The sequence below is a fragment of the Hippoglossus hippoglossus genome, chromosome 14 (genome assembly GCF_009819705.1).
Source record: "Hippoglossus hippoglossus isolate fHipHip1 chromosome 14, fHipHip1.pri, whole genome shotgun sequence".
In the NCBI taxonomy this organism is placed as follows: Eukaryota; Metazoa; Chordata; class Actinopteri; order Pleuronectiformes; family Pleuronectidae; genus Hippoglossus; species Hippoglossus hippoglossus.
This window is the reverse complement of record NC_047164.1, coordinates 1,579,571-1,598,404: the sequence shown is the minus strand read 5'-3', so window position 1 is coordinate 1,598,404 and position 18,834 is coordinate 1,579,571. Positions and strand designations below refer to the sequence as shown.

General features: G+C 44.0%; 2 protein-coding genes across 2 annotated transcripts; one reads left to right on the top strand and one right to left on the bottom strand.

Moving 5' to 3' along the window:
- Positions 1-587: 587 nt before the first annotated feature.
- Positions 588-14,686, bottom strand: gemin5 (gem (nuclear organelle) associated protein 5). The gene is made up of 28 exons (XM_034607747.1): positions 14,349-14,686; positions 12,649-12,803; positions 11,925-12,106; positions 11,292-11,461; positions 11,058-11,156; positions 10,787-10,919; positions 10,135-10,300; positions 9,809-10,021; positions 9,373-9,458; positions 8,652-8,734; positions 7,540-7,676; positions 7,195-7,268; positions 6,718-6,899; positions 5,976-6,115; positions 5,720-5,891; positions 5,443-5,625; positions 5,297-5,353; positions 5,062-5,187; positions 4,652-4,747; positions 4,378-4,515; positions 4,067-4,214; positions 3,789-3,908; positions 3,451-3,661; positions 2,995-3,261; positions 2,716-2,878; positions 1,800-2,310; positions 1,112-1,199; positions 588-827 (listed from the first exon to the last, which is right to left on the bottom strand). The coding sequence occupies exons 1-28, from the start codon at positions 14,515-14,517 to the stop codon at positions 663-665; spliced, it is 4,434 nt and encodes a 1,477-aa protein (XP_034463638.1). The 5' UTR covers positions 14,518-14,686; the 3' UTR covers positions 588-662.
- Positions 14,687-14,776: 90 nt separating this feature from the next.
- On the top strand, positions 14,777-18,614 carry mrpl22 (mitochondrial ribosomal protein L22). The gene is made up of 7 exons (XM_034607755.1): positions 14,777-14,879; positions 14,974-15,016; positions 16,328-16,466; positions 16,723-16,788; positions 17,642-17,719; positions 17,912-17,981; positions 18,322-18,614. The coding sequence occupies exons 1-7, from the start codon at positions 14,855-14,857 to the stop codon at positions 18,528-18,530; spliced, it is 630 nt and encodes a 209-aa protein (XP_034463646.1). The 5' UTR covers positions 14,777-14,854; the 3' UTR covers positions 18,531-18,614.
- The last annotated feature ends 220 nt before the right edge of the window (positions 18,615-18,834 follow it).

Sequence of the window (18,834 nt, the reverse complement as noted above, 5' to 3'; positions counted from 1 at the left end):
AACTTTAATCACTCTTGGGGTTTTCAAAATATAATTTAAATGTCTTCATTAACTCTGGGAAAATGGGCATTTTAACTAAAAGTTAGGCTTAAGTTTCATCGAATTCTTTAGTTGTTCCTATAACAGTTTAATTTGTGAAACAAGTGGCGAAATCCCACATGAGAAGCAAAACTACAGTAAAAATATTTACAGTTGAAGTAAATACTTTAGACTTCAAGACATTTGTTGGCATTTTAAAGTTAATGTCTTTATTTATTTAAAGACGGACTTGGAAAAACGCTGAGGGGACAGAAACTTCATCTTTATGTCTAATTAGTGTTTATGATCAAACCAAACATTCTGATTTGACATAAGCCTGATTTTTCCGATAGTTTTCTCTTGAAACCTCGGATTAGAAACCGTCTGTTTCAGTTACGATCCAGTTTCTCACTTGGTTGAATATAAAATATAAACTCTACATGTTTCATTGTGGGTCCTGGGAGTTGCTGTAAATACTCATATTTGTCGTCGGGCTCAAAAGTCTTGCACAGCTGTGGGTCCCGTGCTGCACATCTGGATGTGGAATCAAACCGACTCGTGATGCTCCATCGTGTGATTAAAGGTTTTTTTATTCAACAAACAACTGTACAGTGAAAGTGCTCCTGTCGGTCCAGGCGTCGAACTCAGGCGAGGAAACGGCGTGACGCTTTCAGGACGGACGGACCTGAGCCGTACTTTCGGAGCAGAACCTTGGCGTCTCCTCTCAGGGACTCGGAGACCAACGGGGAGGATTCGCTTAAGTGCAGCAGAACCAGGCAACATTCGAGAACATCTGGATGAGGGAACGTCTTCGAGAGAACACACAGGTGAGAGTCAATAACAGGGAGGCACACACAAGTCACTGAATTCAGTAAAGTGAAAACCTAAGATCGTGTGGACAGAGTTGATCCCTGACATACCTGTAGCGCCACCTACAGGGCACCATTATAAACTTTTAGCAACAAGAACTGGTGAATTCTTCTTTTTACTACAATTCAACCACTGTCGTCTCCCTGAATGAAAGCAAAAAACTTTATTTCCATTTGTTTCCATCGATGATCTCATGAATGTCAGTGTTGTGTCTCAGTTTTACCTTGACAGTGTCCGGCAGATCAAACAACTCTTTCTGTAGCTCGGACATCTTGACGGACAGAGAGAGGAGCGTCTCGTGGTCGTCAGACCTGAGGGAGACAACCAGCACAGGGTCAGACGTCAGGACACTGGGACTCTGTTACGAAACCAAACAGTCATTTAAATAACACTTTGACATTATTGATAAGTCAAATGGACTGAGTTCAATCACAGAATGAACTTCAAGTGTCAAAGTACAGAAAATGGTTGATGTGGAAAGTTTATGCTGATGCACTTATGTGCGAGTAGCATTTAACCCAGGAGGCGGCAGGTTAACTACTTGATTTTCTTTTGTAGGTTTTAATTACAACACACATAATATGTTGTGTGTAAAATCTTAGTCTACAACGTAACTACAGCTGTCAGATAAATGTAGTGAAGGAAAAACTACAATATTCACAACTGAAATGAAGTAGAGCAGAATCGAAGTTGTTACTTTACTCTCCAGCGCTACAGGTTCAGGTTCTTTACTTTCTGGCATGTTGACCATTGTGTTAAAAGTCGTGTCCCCACTCAAAGTTGAGCTGTGGTTTTTCTAAATTACACTTTTAATTCCTCTGAATGTGTAATCTTTATATATTTTGAGCTTTAAAACTAAACATCATGAAATGAAATGCAAACAACAGATGATTCCATCATCAGGAACAGACCCTTCCGCAGCATCAGCGGATCCGTGTCCGTCTGATGACTCTGTGGGGGAGGACGTCTGTTTGTCTCCAGACTCGAGCTGCGTCCCCTGGGCTCCGCTGTGCTGCTGCACCATGGCAGCCAGCTGCTCCTGGATCAGTCTCACCGACCTCTGAGTGGCCTGACAGGCAGCGTGAGACTCAGACAGAAGAAGTGAAGCATCAAGTCCCAGGTCTTCCAGACTTCTGGTCGGCGAGTGGGCGCTCTTTCCTGACTCGGATGATTCTCTGTCCTCCACCTTGTCCTCCGACTTGTCCTCCACCTTGTCCTCCACCTTGTCTCTGGCACAGAAGTCCGTCGCTGGGAGGGAAAGTCTGCTGTGGACCTTCTTGCTGTGAGCAGAGCTGCTCCACCAGCGATCGTACAGACGGTGGTAGTGGACGAAGGCCTGAAGACTGTTGGCAGCAGCTTTGCCTTCTTCAGCCGAGAGATGAAGAGTTTTAGGACGTTTCCTGGAACAAATGGTGACGTCTTCTGATGAAAAGAGAAAGGAAAGAGAAAAACATGGTTACAGCTCCGAAAAGAGAAATGACACACATCGTATTTTAGTTTTAACTATTTATTAAATGTCCCTCTCACACTGAAATATCCAAGTGGTGCGACTAAAACAGGATGAGCTCATTTTAAATGAGCTTATTCAGTCTTAGAAATTCATTTAAAAACAGAAACTGGAACCACAGTGAGTTTGTTCATTCTCCTGGACTCGATCAAATTGATTGTGAAAGTGAATTTGATTAATTTAATAAAACCACCAGTCAACAAATCAATAAATGCGATAATTTGATCCGTTTCTGACTTATACACAAAACAAAGAGTATTTAAAGTTTCAAACTGAGAAGATTCCTGTGGCACTGATTCACAAAGGACTGAGAGACGTACTGTCGGGGAACAGGTGCCTGAGGAGCTCTGCAGAGACACAGAAGTGTCCGGCGTCCCTCAGCCAAGCCACCGCCTGCCACAGTCCTTTTATCAGCTGTTCATCATCGTCCAATAACCAGCTCAGGACAGAGTGAGTCAGATGGATGGATGAATACTGCAAAACCTGAGGAAGAGGAGGGAGGAAGAACAAGTCAGATACTGGAAACAGCTGGAAACGTGAAGAGGACAGTTTATGTGACTGTCGTATAGAATCAGGGAAGAAGGTGGAGGACTCTGGACCTGTCTGATCGGGACGCTGGTGCTCGGCGTTGGACTCTCCAACGACTTGAGCTCCTGCAGTAGAGTTGCAGCGCTGCGACGTCCTGCTGACGCCTGAGAAACATCGAACAGCTTCTCCCACACGTCTCGCACTTGGTCCTGGAGGGTGGTGTGACCTTTGTCTGGGGACGACCACGCGTGACTGGAGCTCCAGACCTGAGGAATAAGTCCGGCGTCCTCCAGCATCACAGTCAGAAGCTCAGTGGTACTGAGATGCAGCTGGTGGACCTGCAGACGACGGAATTCACTACTCAATTCAGGAAGTTGAGGAACCTGCCTCTGACTTAATCGTTAAAATTATCAAACGTTACGATATAAACATCAGTATCTCTTTTAAATGACGTTTTAAATGCGTGAAATTCTGATGATTTTGATTTTCAAAAGAGTAAATTGACAATTTGTTTTGTTGTCACTGACCAACAGACTCTGGTGTGAGCTGAGGACTTCCTGAGCTCCGACCCAGTTCTGAGCACTCGCCAGGTCCTTAGCGCACCTCAGCGCCAGCGACTTGGCCAGAGCGACCTCCCCGGAGATCCTCGCTAGGACGGCCGCCGTCTTCAGCGAGGAGACGTCGTTCTTCCTGGCGAGGACTTTGGCTGCGTCGAAACTGGCTCCAGCAGCCAAGTAACTGAAAGGAGATGAGGCCAAACAGAAAAGGGTTAAATCATTTTTGTAAAGACATATTAGTTAATATTACATGTTGAAAGATGAGCAGATCTGAGAGAGACGATTCCCTAAGTCTTTCCTGTTCTCACCATTTAGCAGCGGAGGACAAATGTCCGTCCTTCTCCAGCACGGCAGCCCAGCCGTTGTACAGGTCCTTCAGGACGGGATCGTCTGCCGGCAGCCGGGCTTTCACCAGAGCTATGGCCTCTCTGATAAAAAAAACACACAATGAGAAACACTACGGAATTTAAAACAGACAATATTCAAGTCCTTTTATTACATAATAAGCACAAGGAGGCATGAACAGTGCGGAGCAGGTAAAAGAAGCAGGTGAGTAACGGTGTATTGAAAAGTGAAGGAGGTGAACCTGTAGATTTTGTGAGATCGCAGCAGGTCGATGGCCTCGTACACTTTGTTGATTGACAGCAGGTGAGACGCTGCCTTCAGGTACTGCTCCTGCAAACACAGCTGCTTGACGTAGGCCTCCACCGCCCGACGCCACGCCTCGAACCCGGCTGCAGAGGAAACGCAGCGTTTAAGTCGTTTTAGCTTAAGAGATCAAAATTTGTGAATCTTATTTTAAATTGATGTAACCTTTGATTAAATATAACAATATGTAAATTATTTATCTATCTGCGACAGTTTTAATTCAACGTATATCAGTGTAAGAGGCGTCACCCATGGGAGCGATGGACAGCAGGTGGTCGTTCAGCTCTCCTCTCTCGACGGCGAGCTGCAGCGCCCCCTCCAGGTCTCCGCTCCACAGTCGCAGGTACACCACGGAGTCGAAGTGACCCGCCTCCACGTGACCCTTCTCTGAGGAGCGACACACACACAGACACAGACACACACACACACACACACACACACACACAGTGAACGACTTCACAGACATAAACGTGTCTACAGGAGCATGTTAAGTCTATCGAGTAGTCTCAGGTTTCACACAAACCTTCAGACTGGAACATGCGGTAAAGAGCCCGTCTGTCAGAGAAGAGGCCGAAATGGATGTGCTCTCCCTCTCCTGGGACACAGCCTGCAGGGGGCGCTGGAAAACAAACTCACATATTAGTACCCTAATAACCCAAAGCTTAAACAACCCTTGAAAAAGTCTTTGAAGGAGAGATATACAAACACACACATGGCTGGATACCATGTGACCTTTTCTTATAGAGGGCATGTCAATTAGTTTATTTAATACTATTCATACGCTTTGCTTCTGGTTGATCTCTTGATTCCTGAGTGAAATGACTTTAGAAACAAATCTCATCTAAACTGAAGCCAGATCGGTCTTGTGACCCGTCTCCCTCTCTAGTATCACCAGTGTGTGAACCAGGAAACAGTTTAGAAAGTGAGTCTCACCATTGTTGTGGTGGACAGAGGCCAGAGTGATGCAGTCCTGCATCAGGTCCTCTTTAGGCCGGTGGTCCATGGATGTGCTGATGGGAAGCATGGAGCGAGGCTTCTTCTTCTTCACCAGGTTTGTGTCTGGAAACACACAAACACATGTATAGAGTCACACAGAAACACATGCACACGCACTATTTCAGAAAAACATCAGGTGAAGCTGTTTAGTAAGATGTAAAACACTCTGTACCAGTTTTGTCTTTGGTCTTCGGCACCGCTGAGGGTTTTCTTTGCATCTCAGAAGTAGCTGAAAAAAAAGGTCAGAGTAATTTTGTCACTTTCCAACAATCTCACTCGTTTTCAGATGTGTCTGAAGCGTTTCTGCTCCTCCGTCACCTGGTGGAGGAACACTGCTGCTCGTGGAGCTGACTTCGTCATCTTCACCCGACTGCTCCGGCCCCGTCACAGTCTTCTCTCCTTCTGTCACCGGGCCCCCGTTCATCTCTCCGGGCCCTGGGGACTCCTTCTTCTTGGGATTGGGATTGGCCTTCTTTCCCTTCAGCTTTGACATCTTTTTCCCTGAGAGGAAAAACACGTGAGCGTTACAGTCGGGATCGACATCGACCACCACAACTCCCCAAAGTGCAAATCTCCAGTCGGGACGCATGTTCACCTTTAGGTGGCTTTGTAAACTCTTGTTTGGAAACTCTCCACTCCTGAGCGGTGAAGTCCTTCCCTCCGGTCCAGATCAAATCTGGGTCGACGGGCGACCACTCCACGCAGAGCAGGTAACCATGGTGACCCCGGTAGTTAGAGAGCCCCTCCTCCTGCAGCACATCCCACACCTGAACAGCCCAAAAAAAACAACCTTAAAACTCATCCAGACCTATATTACCGTTTTATACCCATGATGCTCGCCTGGTACGGACCTGGGCTGTGCCGTCATAGGAGGCGGTGACCAGCCGCGCCTCGTGGTGCGGACTCCAGGCCATGTCGGTGATTTTATCGGTGTGACCACACAGCCTGCGATACGGCTCCGTCAGCACCACAGGGCTCTCTGGAGGATTCTCTGCACAAAAACAAAATAAGAAATTAGACTCTACATGTTAAAAAATAACTATATTCATCCCAGAGTAATTACAACAAGTCAGAGACAGGCTGTAGTTTATAGGTTCGGGTGAATTAGTTTTCACCTAATCGACTTTCGACAGAAAAGGAGCATGAATTCTGTTCAAACCAGTGGAAAAACCGCTGGTAGAGTTTCATTGTGAATGAAATTGCTGCAAGATCAGAAATACTTGTTTGATTATGACTAACGATGTCTTAATAACCAGGGTCGGTTACTCCTCAACTTCTGTTATTGCAACAAAATATGACAAACTGGGATCTGGACACAAATAAAAATCATATAAAACTTGTGGCTGTTCTTTGAGAGAAATACATTTTCTATGTTATTAAGAGTGGAGCGCATCGTTTTGCTTCTAAAAAAGACCAACAACAGTCAGGTGAGATGTTTTTTGGTAGTTTTATCTAGTTGCTTGTTTGACAGCGAGGAAAATGAAGGTATTTAATCGTAAACTAAGTCTGTCAGGTTGTGGTTTCACGTATTTGGAAAGAGACGGTTCAGTTCGTTCCCTAGTTTCAATATTTCACTGTGAGGTCTCTACCTACCGATGATGGAGCGGAGGTCGTGCACGTAGACGATGGCGTTGCTGGAGCCTGAGGCCAGGAGGCAGTGCAGCTCGGGGGGAGAGCTGTGGTCGTGATGCCACTGCAGCGTGTTGATGATCTTGTGATGCTGTTGGATGCTGCACAGCAGCTTCAGACTGGGAGCCTCATACACATCGATACACCTGAAGCAGAGAGAATCACACAGGACTTCAGTTACAGGGAACAGTTTCCAGGAAAACACGGGAACATGGAAGCAAAGACGCAGCCGAAGAGATTGGTCGGTATTTCACAGAAACTGACTGAACAAAGTATTTATCTTTCCGAAGACACACTCAGTAAAACTTTAAGCTCACACACAATCTAATCCATTTCTCTGTAGCCTACAGACTCAGATCTGTCAGTGGACAGCTGGTTCCCCCCCGACTCCGCAGGCCGACGCTCTATTATAGGAAAGGTCGGGCCCGACCGTTCACTCACCCGTCCTCGTTGCCGATGGCAACCACTTTCCCATCTGGCTTCCAGCTGAGGTCGGTGTGTGGAGACAGCTTGTGCTGTTGGGATGCAGAGATCAACTTTACAACTTCGTACAAACATTTACATTCAGCAGCAAACGTCAGAAACAGGAGCCGCGACGTCTGCGAACTTCTAGAGTTCGTTCTTCGCCTGGACGAGTGTTTGTCAGGTTTTATCGTGGCTGATCAAAGTGGTTTCAAAAGTCTGAGCATGGACGTGAAAAACCTTAAAGTCCTAAAAATAATAAGAAAGGACAAACTTAAACTTTGCTGACTGACATCATCAGCGACAGTGCCCCCCCCCCCTCACCTTGATGTTATTGGTGTTTCTGATCAGCTGATCTATGTCGGACGCTTCTCCGCTCAGCTTCAGCGGGTCGTGCTGCAGGATGACACCTTCGCCGGCGCAGCTGTAGAGGCTGTAGGTCGACTTTCCTCTGTCTGCACCTGAACATCACAAACAGAAAGAATTAGAGATCACTTCAGGGTAATGTGTCAACGGGCCAATGATCACATACTTGAGATTCTGAATCAAGACAATTATCTCAAAGTGAAATCAAATTGTCCAGACTGGCAACACCCTTGTTCAATGCCTCGTCCACGCGTCTCTGGATTTCTTTTTTGTGTTGAGCAGCGTTTCCACGTCCCCATATCTCCAGAAAACTATGAAAACAGACTTTATAATAATAACGAAACCGTCTCTATTAATTTAATCACTGGCAACTTCAACCTGAAAATATTGATATTAGACTTTTTAAATCCTGCAGGATGTTTTGCATGTTTTTAGCACTGACTTTAGCTGCTTTTCTTTCTTTCTGCACATTTCATTAAAAACTAGAGGTCTGAAGTGTCACGTGTGCACCCTCAGTTTGCAGAGGATTTAAACACAAGAACAAAAAGGACGAGTCGACAGTCTTCAGACATCCAGAGACGGAGGAAGCAGCTGGTCCTAATTTCCTCTGTACACCTATTCCAAGTCATTCCAACGTCCTCAACCAATGGGAAGCGAGCACCGGGCTGAACCGGCGCCAGCGCTGTCGGTAAACAAATTAGCGTCTCCCTTTGTTCGTTCAGGAGCCATCGGCAGATTGCTGGCATGGCAACACTCGACGTTTACAGCTTCGAAGGCGTGTGACTGATGCACTAATCAAGATGTCATCTGCCGACAGCTGGTGAGATCAGCTCTCCGTGCCTCCGCTCCCCCACGAGTGGCTGAAGTGTGTGTGTGGGGGGGGTGAGGAGTGAGTGTTTTCTCCGATGATTCAATTACAGAGTTGATTACAAAAGGGCGTGCTGAGATGTTTGGGATGGTTTTTTTTCCGCTGACTCGCTGCTTTTTGGCTTCGCACCGCCGGTGTTTTTGCTGGGTCAGGGCGTTCAGAGCAAACAGCAGCAGTTGCTAAGAGTTCATTAGGAACTTACCAAATGACATTGGGGGAACTGGGGGTCCCCAAGCCAATGTGTACACTGTTTTTCGGTGATAGGAGCTCGATATCTGCGGAGGCCTGGGAGGAGATGAAGCAGAACAAATGACCAGTCAGGAAACGGAGGACGTGGACGGCTGCAGGAAAATGGAACTGGTCGACCTCAAGGGATCATGAGAAGGATCAGTGGGACCCCCAACAGCTTCACTTTGGGACTTTCACCCAAAGTTTCCAAACTTAAAAGTCCAACTGAAAACTCGACACCCATCTCTTTTTGAAGTTGAAAGTCATGTGCAAGTTATTTTCCCTGTTAATGTCAAATCAGCAGTAAAATCAGTTAAATGTAAAAACTTTTAACGACCACATAAAAGATGTCTTATCATTGTCCAGCACTATAACTTAAATTTAAGTTTTAGGTGAGGCCAGAGACAAATATATCCATTTCCCACCAAATACGACCCGGTTGAAGCTGAACTGGTTCCATTCAGGATTCTCTGAACCTTGAACCTGAAGTCTGCATTTGAACCAGTTTGAGGTGGAACCAGACTGGTGAATCTCGCTGGGAGCTGGGACTTTTCGACGTGTCAGCAAATGACAAAACTGTTTTTTTAGAATAGAGTTTTTCATACTGCTGAAAAAAGACTAAGTGTTGGACTAAAAGCTCAAATGTTGGATGAAGGTCATGTGTGGACTGATCTGACTGAATTATTGAATCTTACTTGTTTGTGTAGACTTCGTAGATTCCAACTTTACCATCATCGGTTCCAAAAGACAAGGATCCTTCTTTCTTCGGGTGCCACGCCAGCTGCAGTGGAAGAGAAGTGTCTCAGTGCATCTTATTAAACTGATTCTTTTGTGTCATCTAGGACTTTAGGAGTTAGTCACACATGATAGAGGATTGAACATGATAATAAAACGTTTTATCAGCAGCTCAGATGAAGAATTTAGTAAAAAGCTGAGATTTAAATCACAGAGAAATGTCCCGGTTTTCTTTTTCTCGCTGTTTTGAGGTTTCAGAAAACCTCCAGACACTAATATAGAGAAAACATTAATATAACTCAGTTCTAGATAAACAGTGGGTCATAAACTACAGATCAGGACGGATTGTTTCTGCAAATATCTTTTCTATGTGTTTTCTCTCTGTGTTAAACTCACCGCTGTGACCTTGGACTTGATGCCATGCCAGAAGGACCTGGTGTCGTACTGGTTCTGTGTCGTCAGCGTGTTCCACACCCGGATCATCTGGTCACCGACACCCAGCGCCAAGCACCCTGTACCCACAGGGGAGAAGGTGAGGGTGTAGACAAACCCGCCCAGGGTGGGAAGAGTCCAGCAGCAGTCCAGAGAGTCCAGGTCCCAGCATTTAATCTGGAAAAGAAAGAATTTCAGCACCAATAGTCTCTCTCGATAATATATGAATAATAAATAAATAATCTAAGAGAAAATGTCCAATATATGTGAGTCCAAAGGTTGTGACTCACGGCTCTGTCCATGGACGTGCTGATGAGCAGCTGCCTGTTGTCCTGCATGTGAAACGAGCTCATGTTGAAAACGATCCTGCTGTGGTTCTGGCCCTCGGACGACGTCCCCAGCAGAGTCCACCTCAGCTTCCCAGTCCTGGTCAGGTCCCACAGCACCAGCTCACCACTGAGGACACAAAGTGTTTTATCTACAGCACCTGAAGATCAATAACATCAGGTCTCTGTCAGGTGTTCATGTTCATTGGTCTTCTGCATGGACGCGTTAGTTCCTCTTGAAACAATATATTACTTTAATGCATGGACCAATGACAAATTCACATCTTAATCTACAGATAATACTCTTCAGAAATAGATGTAAAAAAAACAATAACTGGTGGACTTGTTAAATTTATTGTCTTCGCTACTCCTCAGGAATAATCTCTGATGGATCCTGTTTGAAAAAGCATCAGCATGAAAGTCTCTAGAGTCAAATCCATATCATACTGACAATATCTGCTATTGTGGCATAAAAATGATGTAAAAACTAGTATTTGTTTCATAATATTATAAAAAATGGAGTTATTAATACAAAAATCACACACCAGACCTTTTCCAGAATGTGTTCAACCTTTGCAGAGCGCTGCTGGTGTCACGTTTCATCTGACGTACGCACCTGAAGCAGCTGGACACCAGTTGTGTCGCTCGTCCCTTCGGCCAGTGGACATTTAGCCACAGTCTCTCTTTGACCCCGGGGTCGACTGCTGAGCCTCTTTTCTTCAGATATGGCATCTTCAGAGTCATCACAGCTGCCAGCGGAGGAAGGGGAGAGGATTAGAAGAGAACATCAAGTTCCATCTTTCTCAAAAGGACATGAGCAGAGTGCTTTTCGCTCCCTGTGAGTTTGAGGAGATCTTTAAACTATGTATTTAGACCAGGACTCTCACCTTTGCTCTTCACTGTGCTCCAGATCTTCACTGTCTGGTCTTTGCTCCCAGAGGCGAGATAGCAGCCTTTCTCCAGCCCCGCAGACTCGCCATTTGTTGCTGTTGGATAAAAGAAAAGTCCATTTATAATATAAACCACCTGTATTTTATCCCATCGACTCATTTGTGCAAAAATACCACACACAGGAGGAAGAAACCCTAAACCAATGTGGGGCTGGTGCTGTTACAACTGACCCTGCCCCGCTCCAGTACCTTCACTGTCCTCAGGTCTGCTATAGAGGGCGTCCTCACCAGGAAGTGGCGACCATGCCAATGAGTGGATCTCATCGTCGTGTCCCCGCAGACGCTGCATCACAAGGCCTTTCTTACTCACATCAATCAGTACGATCATTCCGTCCTTGTACCTTCAACAGAACAATGCAGCGTTATTAAAAACCACTGCTATTTATCGGTTTCTTTCATTTTGCTGATAGAGGTTGTTGCCACGGTCGTGAAAGCAGAAGAGATGAAGTGAAGAGTCAAACAGTAGAAACAGGATTTCTGCATTAAAGAGCTTGAGCCATTTATCAGTTGGCCCATAAAAATCTGCTGATATGGACCTTTCTAACAGACCCAGCAGCAGATTTGAATAGTGCAAGTATCTTAATCTTTTCAGAGATGAATAAGCATTGTCTCTGTTTAGCGACTTCTAATCTTTTTGCCTTAAAACTATATTTATAGGACCCAACACTTTTGAATTCTTATCTTTGTTAAACTGTCATCTATATTATTTCTATTCAGATCGGAGTTTCTGGGCTTTGTTTAGAATTAAACCGTTTTAAGACTGAAGTGTCGTCTGTACGCTGACGTCCTCTGTAGTCGTCTTACCCGACAGCCACGGTGTTCCAGCTGTGAGGGGAGCAGGTGATGCAGAAGATGGTCCTGGGCTCAGGAAACAGGCTGACAGTGTCTCCGGTGTGGAACCAGTAACAGACCACCACGCCCTTCTCGTCCCCCGACACCACCAGGTTCTTATCCAACGGGGACCAGTGCAACGCTGAGATAGGACTCTGTGTGTGGAGACAAAACACTGCTGAGTGACGCTGTGTTGATTCTGTACGTCTAAATAATGTATTAGCCTGGATTTTCATCATTTTTCTGGCTTAAACACACATTATCGGAGTCTTAAATATTGTTATCAGTATTTACTTTACTTTAAGCAAAAGAGGACATGATAAAGCAGGAAGGAGGGAAGAGAAAATATCTCCTGGAGGAATAATTTAAAGCAAATAACTGAAAGTAAACAAGCAATGTCCTGTCTAACTTTAACAACGGACACAGTCACTGAATGTCTGCAGAGAAGTGGGCTGGACGCCAGCTACAGAAATCTGTTGTGCTGTTTATTCTCCTGCAGAGTAAAAATCGTCCTCGACATCCTGTTGAACTCGGACGGTTTCACCTTTTCTCCAGATTTGGGTCATTGGTCCAACATCTCCATGACGGCACAGACAAGTGGAACCAAAGTGTGGGACAGTGTCTGATCAGAGTGTTTAGCAGACTGCTGCCTGCAGGGGGCACCAGCAGGTTTCTCTGGCGGTGAGTGGACACCCACCTGATGAGCTTCATGTTCCTTCAGAAGACTCTTGCTGCTGGAGTCCCAGTAACGGATTCTGCCGTCATTTGAGGAGCTGACGCAGAGATGATTCTGTCCTGGGTGCTGACAGAAGGAGAAGCCCGACACCAGGTCCCTGTGGCCGACGAGCTCACCTGAAGAAACACCAGAGGTTTAGATATTAGTGTCGTCATCACAACGTAAAGAGGAGAAAAGCTCCCTGACGATCTGAACCTGAGGGACAGACACTGATGTCCCTGCAGAATCGTGACGGTAGATTTTAATATTCACACGGCAAAAACTAAAAAACTACTAGCTATAGATTTTTTCCACCGATAATTTGACTATCTGAGAGGATTATTGCTCAGCATGTTTAAAAAGTCTTATGGAGTCTTTCTACATCTAATAAATAATCCAGACCATCTAAATTGGGTTATTTGGATCTGATCTTAGATTTTCACCCTTTACTCTACCGGAACCTGTATTGTATACTGTAGTGTTATATTGTGTAGTATTGTGTTATATTGTAGTATTATTGTGTAGACTCACCCTCCACTCTACAGGAAGCTGTATTGTGATGTATTATGGAGTATTGTGTAGTATTCTTGCGTACTCACCCTCCACTCTACAGGAAGCTGTATTGTATACTGTAGTGTTGTAATATGTAGTATTGTGTACTCACCCTCCACTCTGCATGAAGCTGTATTGTATACTGTAGTGTTGTAATATGTAGTATTGTGTACTCACCCTCCAATTTACATGAAGCTGTATTGTGTAGTATTGTTGTGTACTCACCCTCCACTCTACAGGAAGCTGTATTGTATACTGTAGTGTTGTAATATGTAGTATTGTGTACTCACCCTCCAATTTACATGAAGCTGTATTGTGTAGTATTGTTGTGTACTCACCCTCCACTCTATAGGAACCTGTATTGTGTTGTATTGTACTATATTGTGTAGTAGTATTGTGTACTCACCCTTCACTCTACAGGAAGCTGCATTGTGTTGTAATATGTCGTATTGTGCAGTATTATTGTGTACTCACCCTCCACTGTACATGAAGCTGCATTGTGTTGTAATGTCGTATTGTGTAGTTTTGTGCAGTATTATTGTGTACTCACCCTCCACTCGACAGGAAGCTGTATTATGTGGTATTATTGTGTACTCACCTTCCACTCTACATGAAGCTGTGTTGTAATATGTAGTATTGTGTAGTATGATGGTGTACTCACCCTCCACTCTACAGGAAGCTGTAGTATGTAGTATGGTCTATTAGTATTGTGGAGTATTTTGTCTACATCACTCACCCTCCACTCTACATGAAGCTGTATTATGTAGTATTGTGGAGTATTATGGTGTACTCACCCTCCAGTCTGCTGTATTATGTAGTAATGTGGAGTATTTTTTCCTACGTCACTCACCCTCCAGTCTGCTGTATTATGTAGTACTGTGGAGTATTTTTTCCTACGTCACTCACCCTCCAGTCTGCTGTATTATGTAGTACTGTGGAGTATTTTTTCCTACGTCACTCACCCTCCAGTCTGCTGTATTATGTAGTACTGTGGAGTATTTTTTCCTACGTCACTCACCCTCCAGTCTGCTGTATTATGTAGTACTGTGGAGTATTTTTTCCTACGTCACTCACCCTCCAGTCTGCTGTATTATGTAGTACTGTGGAGTATTTGTTCCTACGTCACTCACCCTCCAGTCTGCAGGAAGCTGCGGACACATCGATCAGATAAACGATGTTTTTTGCTCCGACTCCCATCAAACCATTGCTGTTCACGTCACTGCTGCGCGAGCAGTACCAGTTCGGTGAGGCCGGAAGTGACCGTTGGTACATGGCGCCTCCGACACGTGCAGCTTCCATCTAATTCTTTCTCCGACAAACCCTGAAAAACCAAATCCCAACTTCTCACATGTTAGAAGATGCAGCATCGACTGCCGTACGGTAGACGTGCTGTCGTAAATGTCGCACGGTGCTACGGAAGCTTAGTTGGGTCAAAGCAGACCGAGTTTGCCTTTTTTTAAATATTTAAACTGTGTGTAACTGACATTTTATTGAATAACTGTTATAAATAACATAATTTATTACTATAATACGTCACATACGTAGTGAAAACGTGATATACCGAAACACATGTCGCGGTTCACCCTGTAGCACTACTGACGTAAAGCGAACGCGACAGCGTCGTAAAAGATCCAACATGGCGACTGCAATGACAGGACGTGGTGAGAGAACCGGAGCTGAACTCTAACTAATGTTCCTTTACACAGTGATTTCGTCTGTTAATGGTGTTTGAATGTGAACTCGTGTGTTTCCCAGGTTTCTGTTTCGTTAGGAGTTTCTCCGGAGTGCTCCACTCGAGGTGAGAGCATTGACTTCAGCTTCTCAGCTGCAGCTCCCTGAGCAGAAGGACAAATCAGACACACATCTTTGTTTATATGAGTTCACATGTTTTACAGGAGTGTGAACAATGACCGTGTAACATTCTGACATGTGCCCGAAGTGGACGAGTCTAAATGACACGTTAGCTCGAATGCTACGAAGCTATCGACTGTTTTTAATCGTTCACATGAACGACGCTGAAGTTAGTGTTTGATTGGACAGTGAAGGGGGGGAAGTGAGGTTCGTATTGGTCCTGTTCTAAAACCACTAGATATAGACTGGTCCCATGTGGACTGGATTATTCAAGAAGAACCAGGAACTCTTTAAAACACAAGACTTATATCTGTATAATGATATCAGTTATGATTTAATACTTCACTGCTACACAAGTCAGTTGTTTGGAATTTGCCTCAACAATCACAGCATAACACAACAAGGATAGACACATATCACATAACCCCCTCCTCATTAAAACACATGTCAGGTGCTTTAAAATACACTACAATTCAGAGGTAGTTATTGCTTTGTGTTTGTAAAGTGCTGATGCTGGACTGAGGAGCCATTTAGTGATTTAATGGTTTTATTTTACTGATGCGGAAACAGGAAGTCTGAGTTTTGATGTCCCTCAGTCTTTTCCCATAGGGCAGCTTTATTAAGATCAGCAGGGTGCTTACAGTCCTGTACTATTATGGATGTGTTTACTTTTGTTTACTCATATCATTATAACCTGTGTTCTATTTACGTTGAAGAATTCAGTTTGTAAACCCAAAACTGTCCCCACAGAGTTTGGCGGAATGAGTTTTCAGTATGGTGTGGAAATAAGGGTCGGGTCACATTATGCAATACAACTTTATTAATCATGAAGACAATTTGGTTCAGGGAAAGTAGAAGAAGAAATAACTAAGATACAGATAAACACTGGGAAACACACACACAAAAACAATAACACAACAAAAGAGTTGTTCAGTTGCATTGAGCTAAAAGTGCAGTTTCTGTAAAAATTATAAATCAATCACATAACAATGTCAGGAGCATGATACACAGTCAGATGTCTATATAAAATCCTCCTTGATAAACTATTTTTATGGTATACACAGGTATGCGTATACTTTTATAAATATAGTACACTTATAGTACAAATATAGTACATCACTAGTAGAGATTGGTTGTGTTTGATTGTATCTGCTCTTTTGATTTATGACTGTTGCTCAGTAATTCATTTCATTGTCGATGTATGGTTCATACGTGCAGTTCCACCCTTTGTTTGATTCCCTCCTCTCTGTCTTTACAGCCTTCAGGCTCTGGGTGGCAGCAGTCCCCAGCAGCTCTCATGTCTCCACACCAGCGCTTCACTGGAATCCAAACACTGGGAGAAGAGGAACCTGAAGCTTTATGCACCTCAGCTGCCAGAGGAGCCTCGACGACCGGCAGTGAGTCTTTCTTCTCTCTGATCCTGAGAGAGAGAGAGAGAGAGAGAGAGAGAGAGAGAGAGAGAGAGAGAGAGAGAGAGAGAGAGAGAGAGAGAGAGAGAATAGTGGTTCAGAGTTTAACTGGATTGCTAACCACAATGTTGTAGATGTATATGTTATAAAGTTTATAAACTGATGGATCCTTTTGTGTGTTGCAGTGTAAAAGTTGTTTTTTTTACTCAAACATCTGACCACTTAGCTTTTTTCTTCTCGACAGGAGATCCACCACAGTCGGAGGCAGATCAAGTACAGCAAAGACAAGATGTGGTACCTGGCGAGAATGGTAAGGAAATATCAATGTCCCTATCGCCATAGAACATCTTAATCAGTAAAAGTGTTATGAAACTGTCCTTTATGTAAAGGTTTCTTTTAAATATGTCTGTTTGGATGTAAAATACCCTTTTATATCACTTTCTGCACATGTAAGCAAAGACAAATTTCGGCCTTGACAAAAGTAGACAATTAAGTATTTTCTATACTATTCAAATCCTTCAGCAGCATCACAGTGAAAAGCTTTGACCTGTCTCACAGTAGTGTAACCTACTTAGTGAGTTGTATGGTGCCGTCCCTCTCTGTGAAATGTTGCTGCTGTTTCTTTTCATGCTGAACATTCAGACATTCTGAAGAAAGCAGCAGTGGTGATAAAACTAACTATAATATCCGTTTGCTTGCGTTGGATATTTAAACAGATGGTCAACAGATCAAAATGTCATCTGAGGGAAACTCCGGTCATGGGCCTGAGTACAAATGATATGAATATCCAGGACTCCAGGAATATGACGTTATCTATTTAATTAACTTGAAAACAAGTCCAGCTTATGTTTGTCATGATTGACTGGTAATTTGTGCATTTTAATACTGATCATTTTATATTTTACATTATCAAGAGACTTTGCTGCCATTATTGTACAAACCCATACAAGCCATTAATGTGTGTATACTTTCAATCTCATCCGTTGTATTCAGTTTTGTCTTCCTGTTTTGTTTACGTGCCCCCTGTGGTCGGCCTTGACGTCAGCCTGGTGATGCAGACAAATATCCAGCTCCTCAGACATTGCAGCCCCCCCGCTGTCAAAACAGCTGTGCAACAAAGGTTCACTTGGTTGTGTCATCTCATGGTTTGCTCCCTTTCACAGATTCAAGGGATGAGCATCGATGAGGCCATCTCCCAGCTGGCGTTCAACGACAAGAAGGGAGCGAAAATCATGAAAGAGGTTCGAAGCTGCATGTGAATCACTCGTAACTTTCAGGAACATGGAATAAGAAAAATACCTGTAAGATTAAACCTTTTAGTTTTTGTTTTATTAACTGATTTATTCAGGTATTGTTTTTATTTCATCCTCCATCTCATCTTTGCACCGTGTATGAATACATGAATGTAACAGCTCTTTGTTTGTTTGCCTAAGATCCTTCTTGAGGCGCAGGAGATGGCTGTCAATCATCACAACGTAGAGTACAGGTCCAACCTGTATGTAGGTGAGTGTCTGTAGCAGTGATTCACAAAAACCAACCTAATCTCATATTTGTCACCACACGCTGTCAGTCTATGAGTCAGAAGATTATAAATATATATTTATCTTTTAAAGCAGTAGATTTCTCCTGGGTTCAGATCCTGTGCAGAGTCATTTAAGCAAAGTGGCAACTGTAATTATAGATAAGCCCAGAGTCGCCACCATCTTTATTATTTCTGACCCGTTTTCTTTCTAAGGCGCCTCTGTGAATTAAATCTGTTACATCGTCCCTTATCTGCGTCTTTCTGTTTATCTTGTTCACGTTCTTCATTAACCACCGTCCCCTCCTGTCCCTCGTCCTGCAGCTGAGTCCTTCTCGAGCAAAGGCAGGTACCTGAAGCGGATCCGGTACCACGGCCGCGGCATGTTCGGCATCATGGAAAAAGTTTACTGCCACTACTTCGTCAAGCTGGTGGAGGGGTCGCCGCCAAAAATAGAGGAGAAGACGAGCTTTGACCAGGCTAAAGAGTACGTCCAGAGCCTCAAGAACAGAACCATCATCCACAGTCTGTAGATCATGTGACAGGTCACGTGTTCCCTTGACTGTATATCTGTGTGTGTGAGAAAGAGACATTTGTAAATAAAATGTATAATGAGACCCTCCAGCGTTTTTGTGCATTTGTCAGCAGGATAAGGCAAAATCTACAAATCAGATTTCCACACAACTTGGTGGAAGGATGGGACATGGTTCAAAGAACTCATTAAAAAGGTTTTCTGAATTTTAGGTCACTTTCTGTAGAATTGTGAGGACGTTGGACATTTTCAGTTTTCCTAGGGAATAAATTCTTGATTTAAAAAAATTAGTTAGATTTGTGTGT

What these genes read in the sequence shown, in the direction of transcription:
- gemin5 (XM_034607747.1), bottom strand. Translation starts at nt 14,517, where the DNA reads ATGGAAGCTGCACGTGTCGGAGGCGCCATGTACCAACGGTCACTTCCG. An exon ending in TGGAACACCGTGGCTGTCGG is followed by an intron (nt 11,462 to 11,924) that starts GTAAGACGACTA and finishes GTTCTGTTGAAG; the next exon opens with GTACAAGGACGGAATGATCG. An exon ending in ATCTGCCGGACACTGTCAAG is followed by an intron (nt 828 to 1,111) that starts GTAAAACTGAGA and finishes GTTCTCTCGAAG; the next exon opens with ACGTTCCCTCATCCAGATGT.
- mrpl22 (XM_034607755.1), top strand. Translation starts at nt 14,855, where the DNA reads ATGGCGACTGCAATGACAGGACGTG. An exon ending in AGGAGCCTCGACGACCGGCA is followed by an intron (nt 16,467 to 16,722) that starts GTGAGTCTTTCT and finishes TCTTCTCGACAG; the next exon opens with GAGATCCACCACAGTCGGAG. An exon ending in TGTGGTACCTGGCGAGAATG is followed by an intron (nt 16,789 to 17,641) that starts GTAAGGAAATAT and finishes TCCCTTTCACAG; the next exon opens with ATTCAAGGGATGAGCATCGA.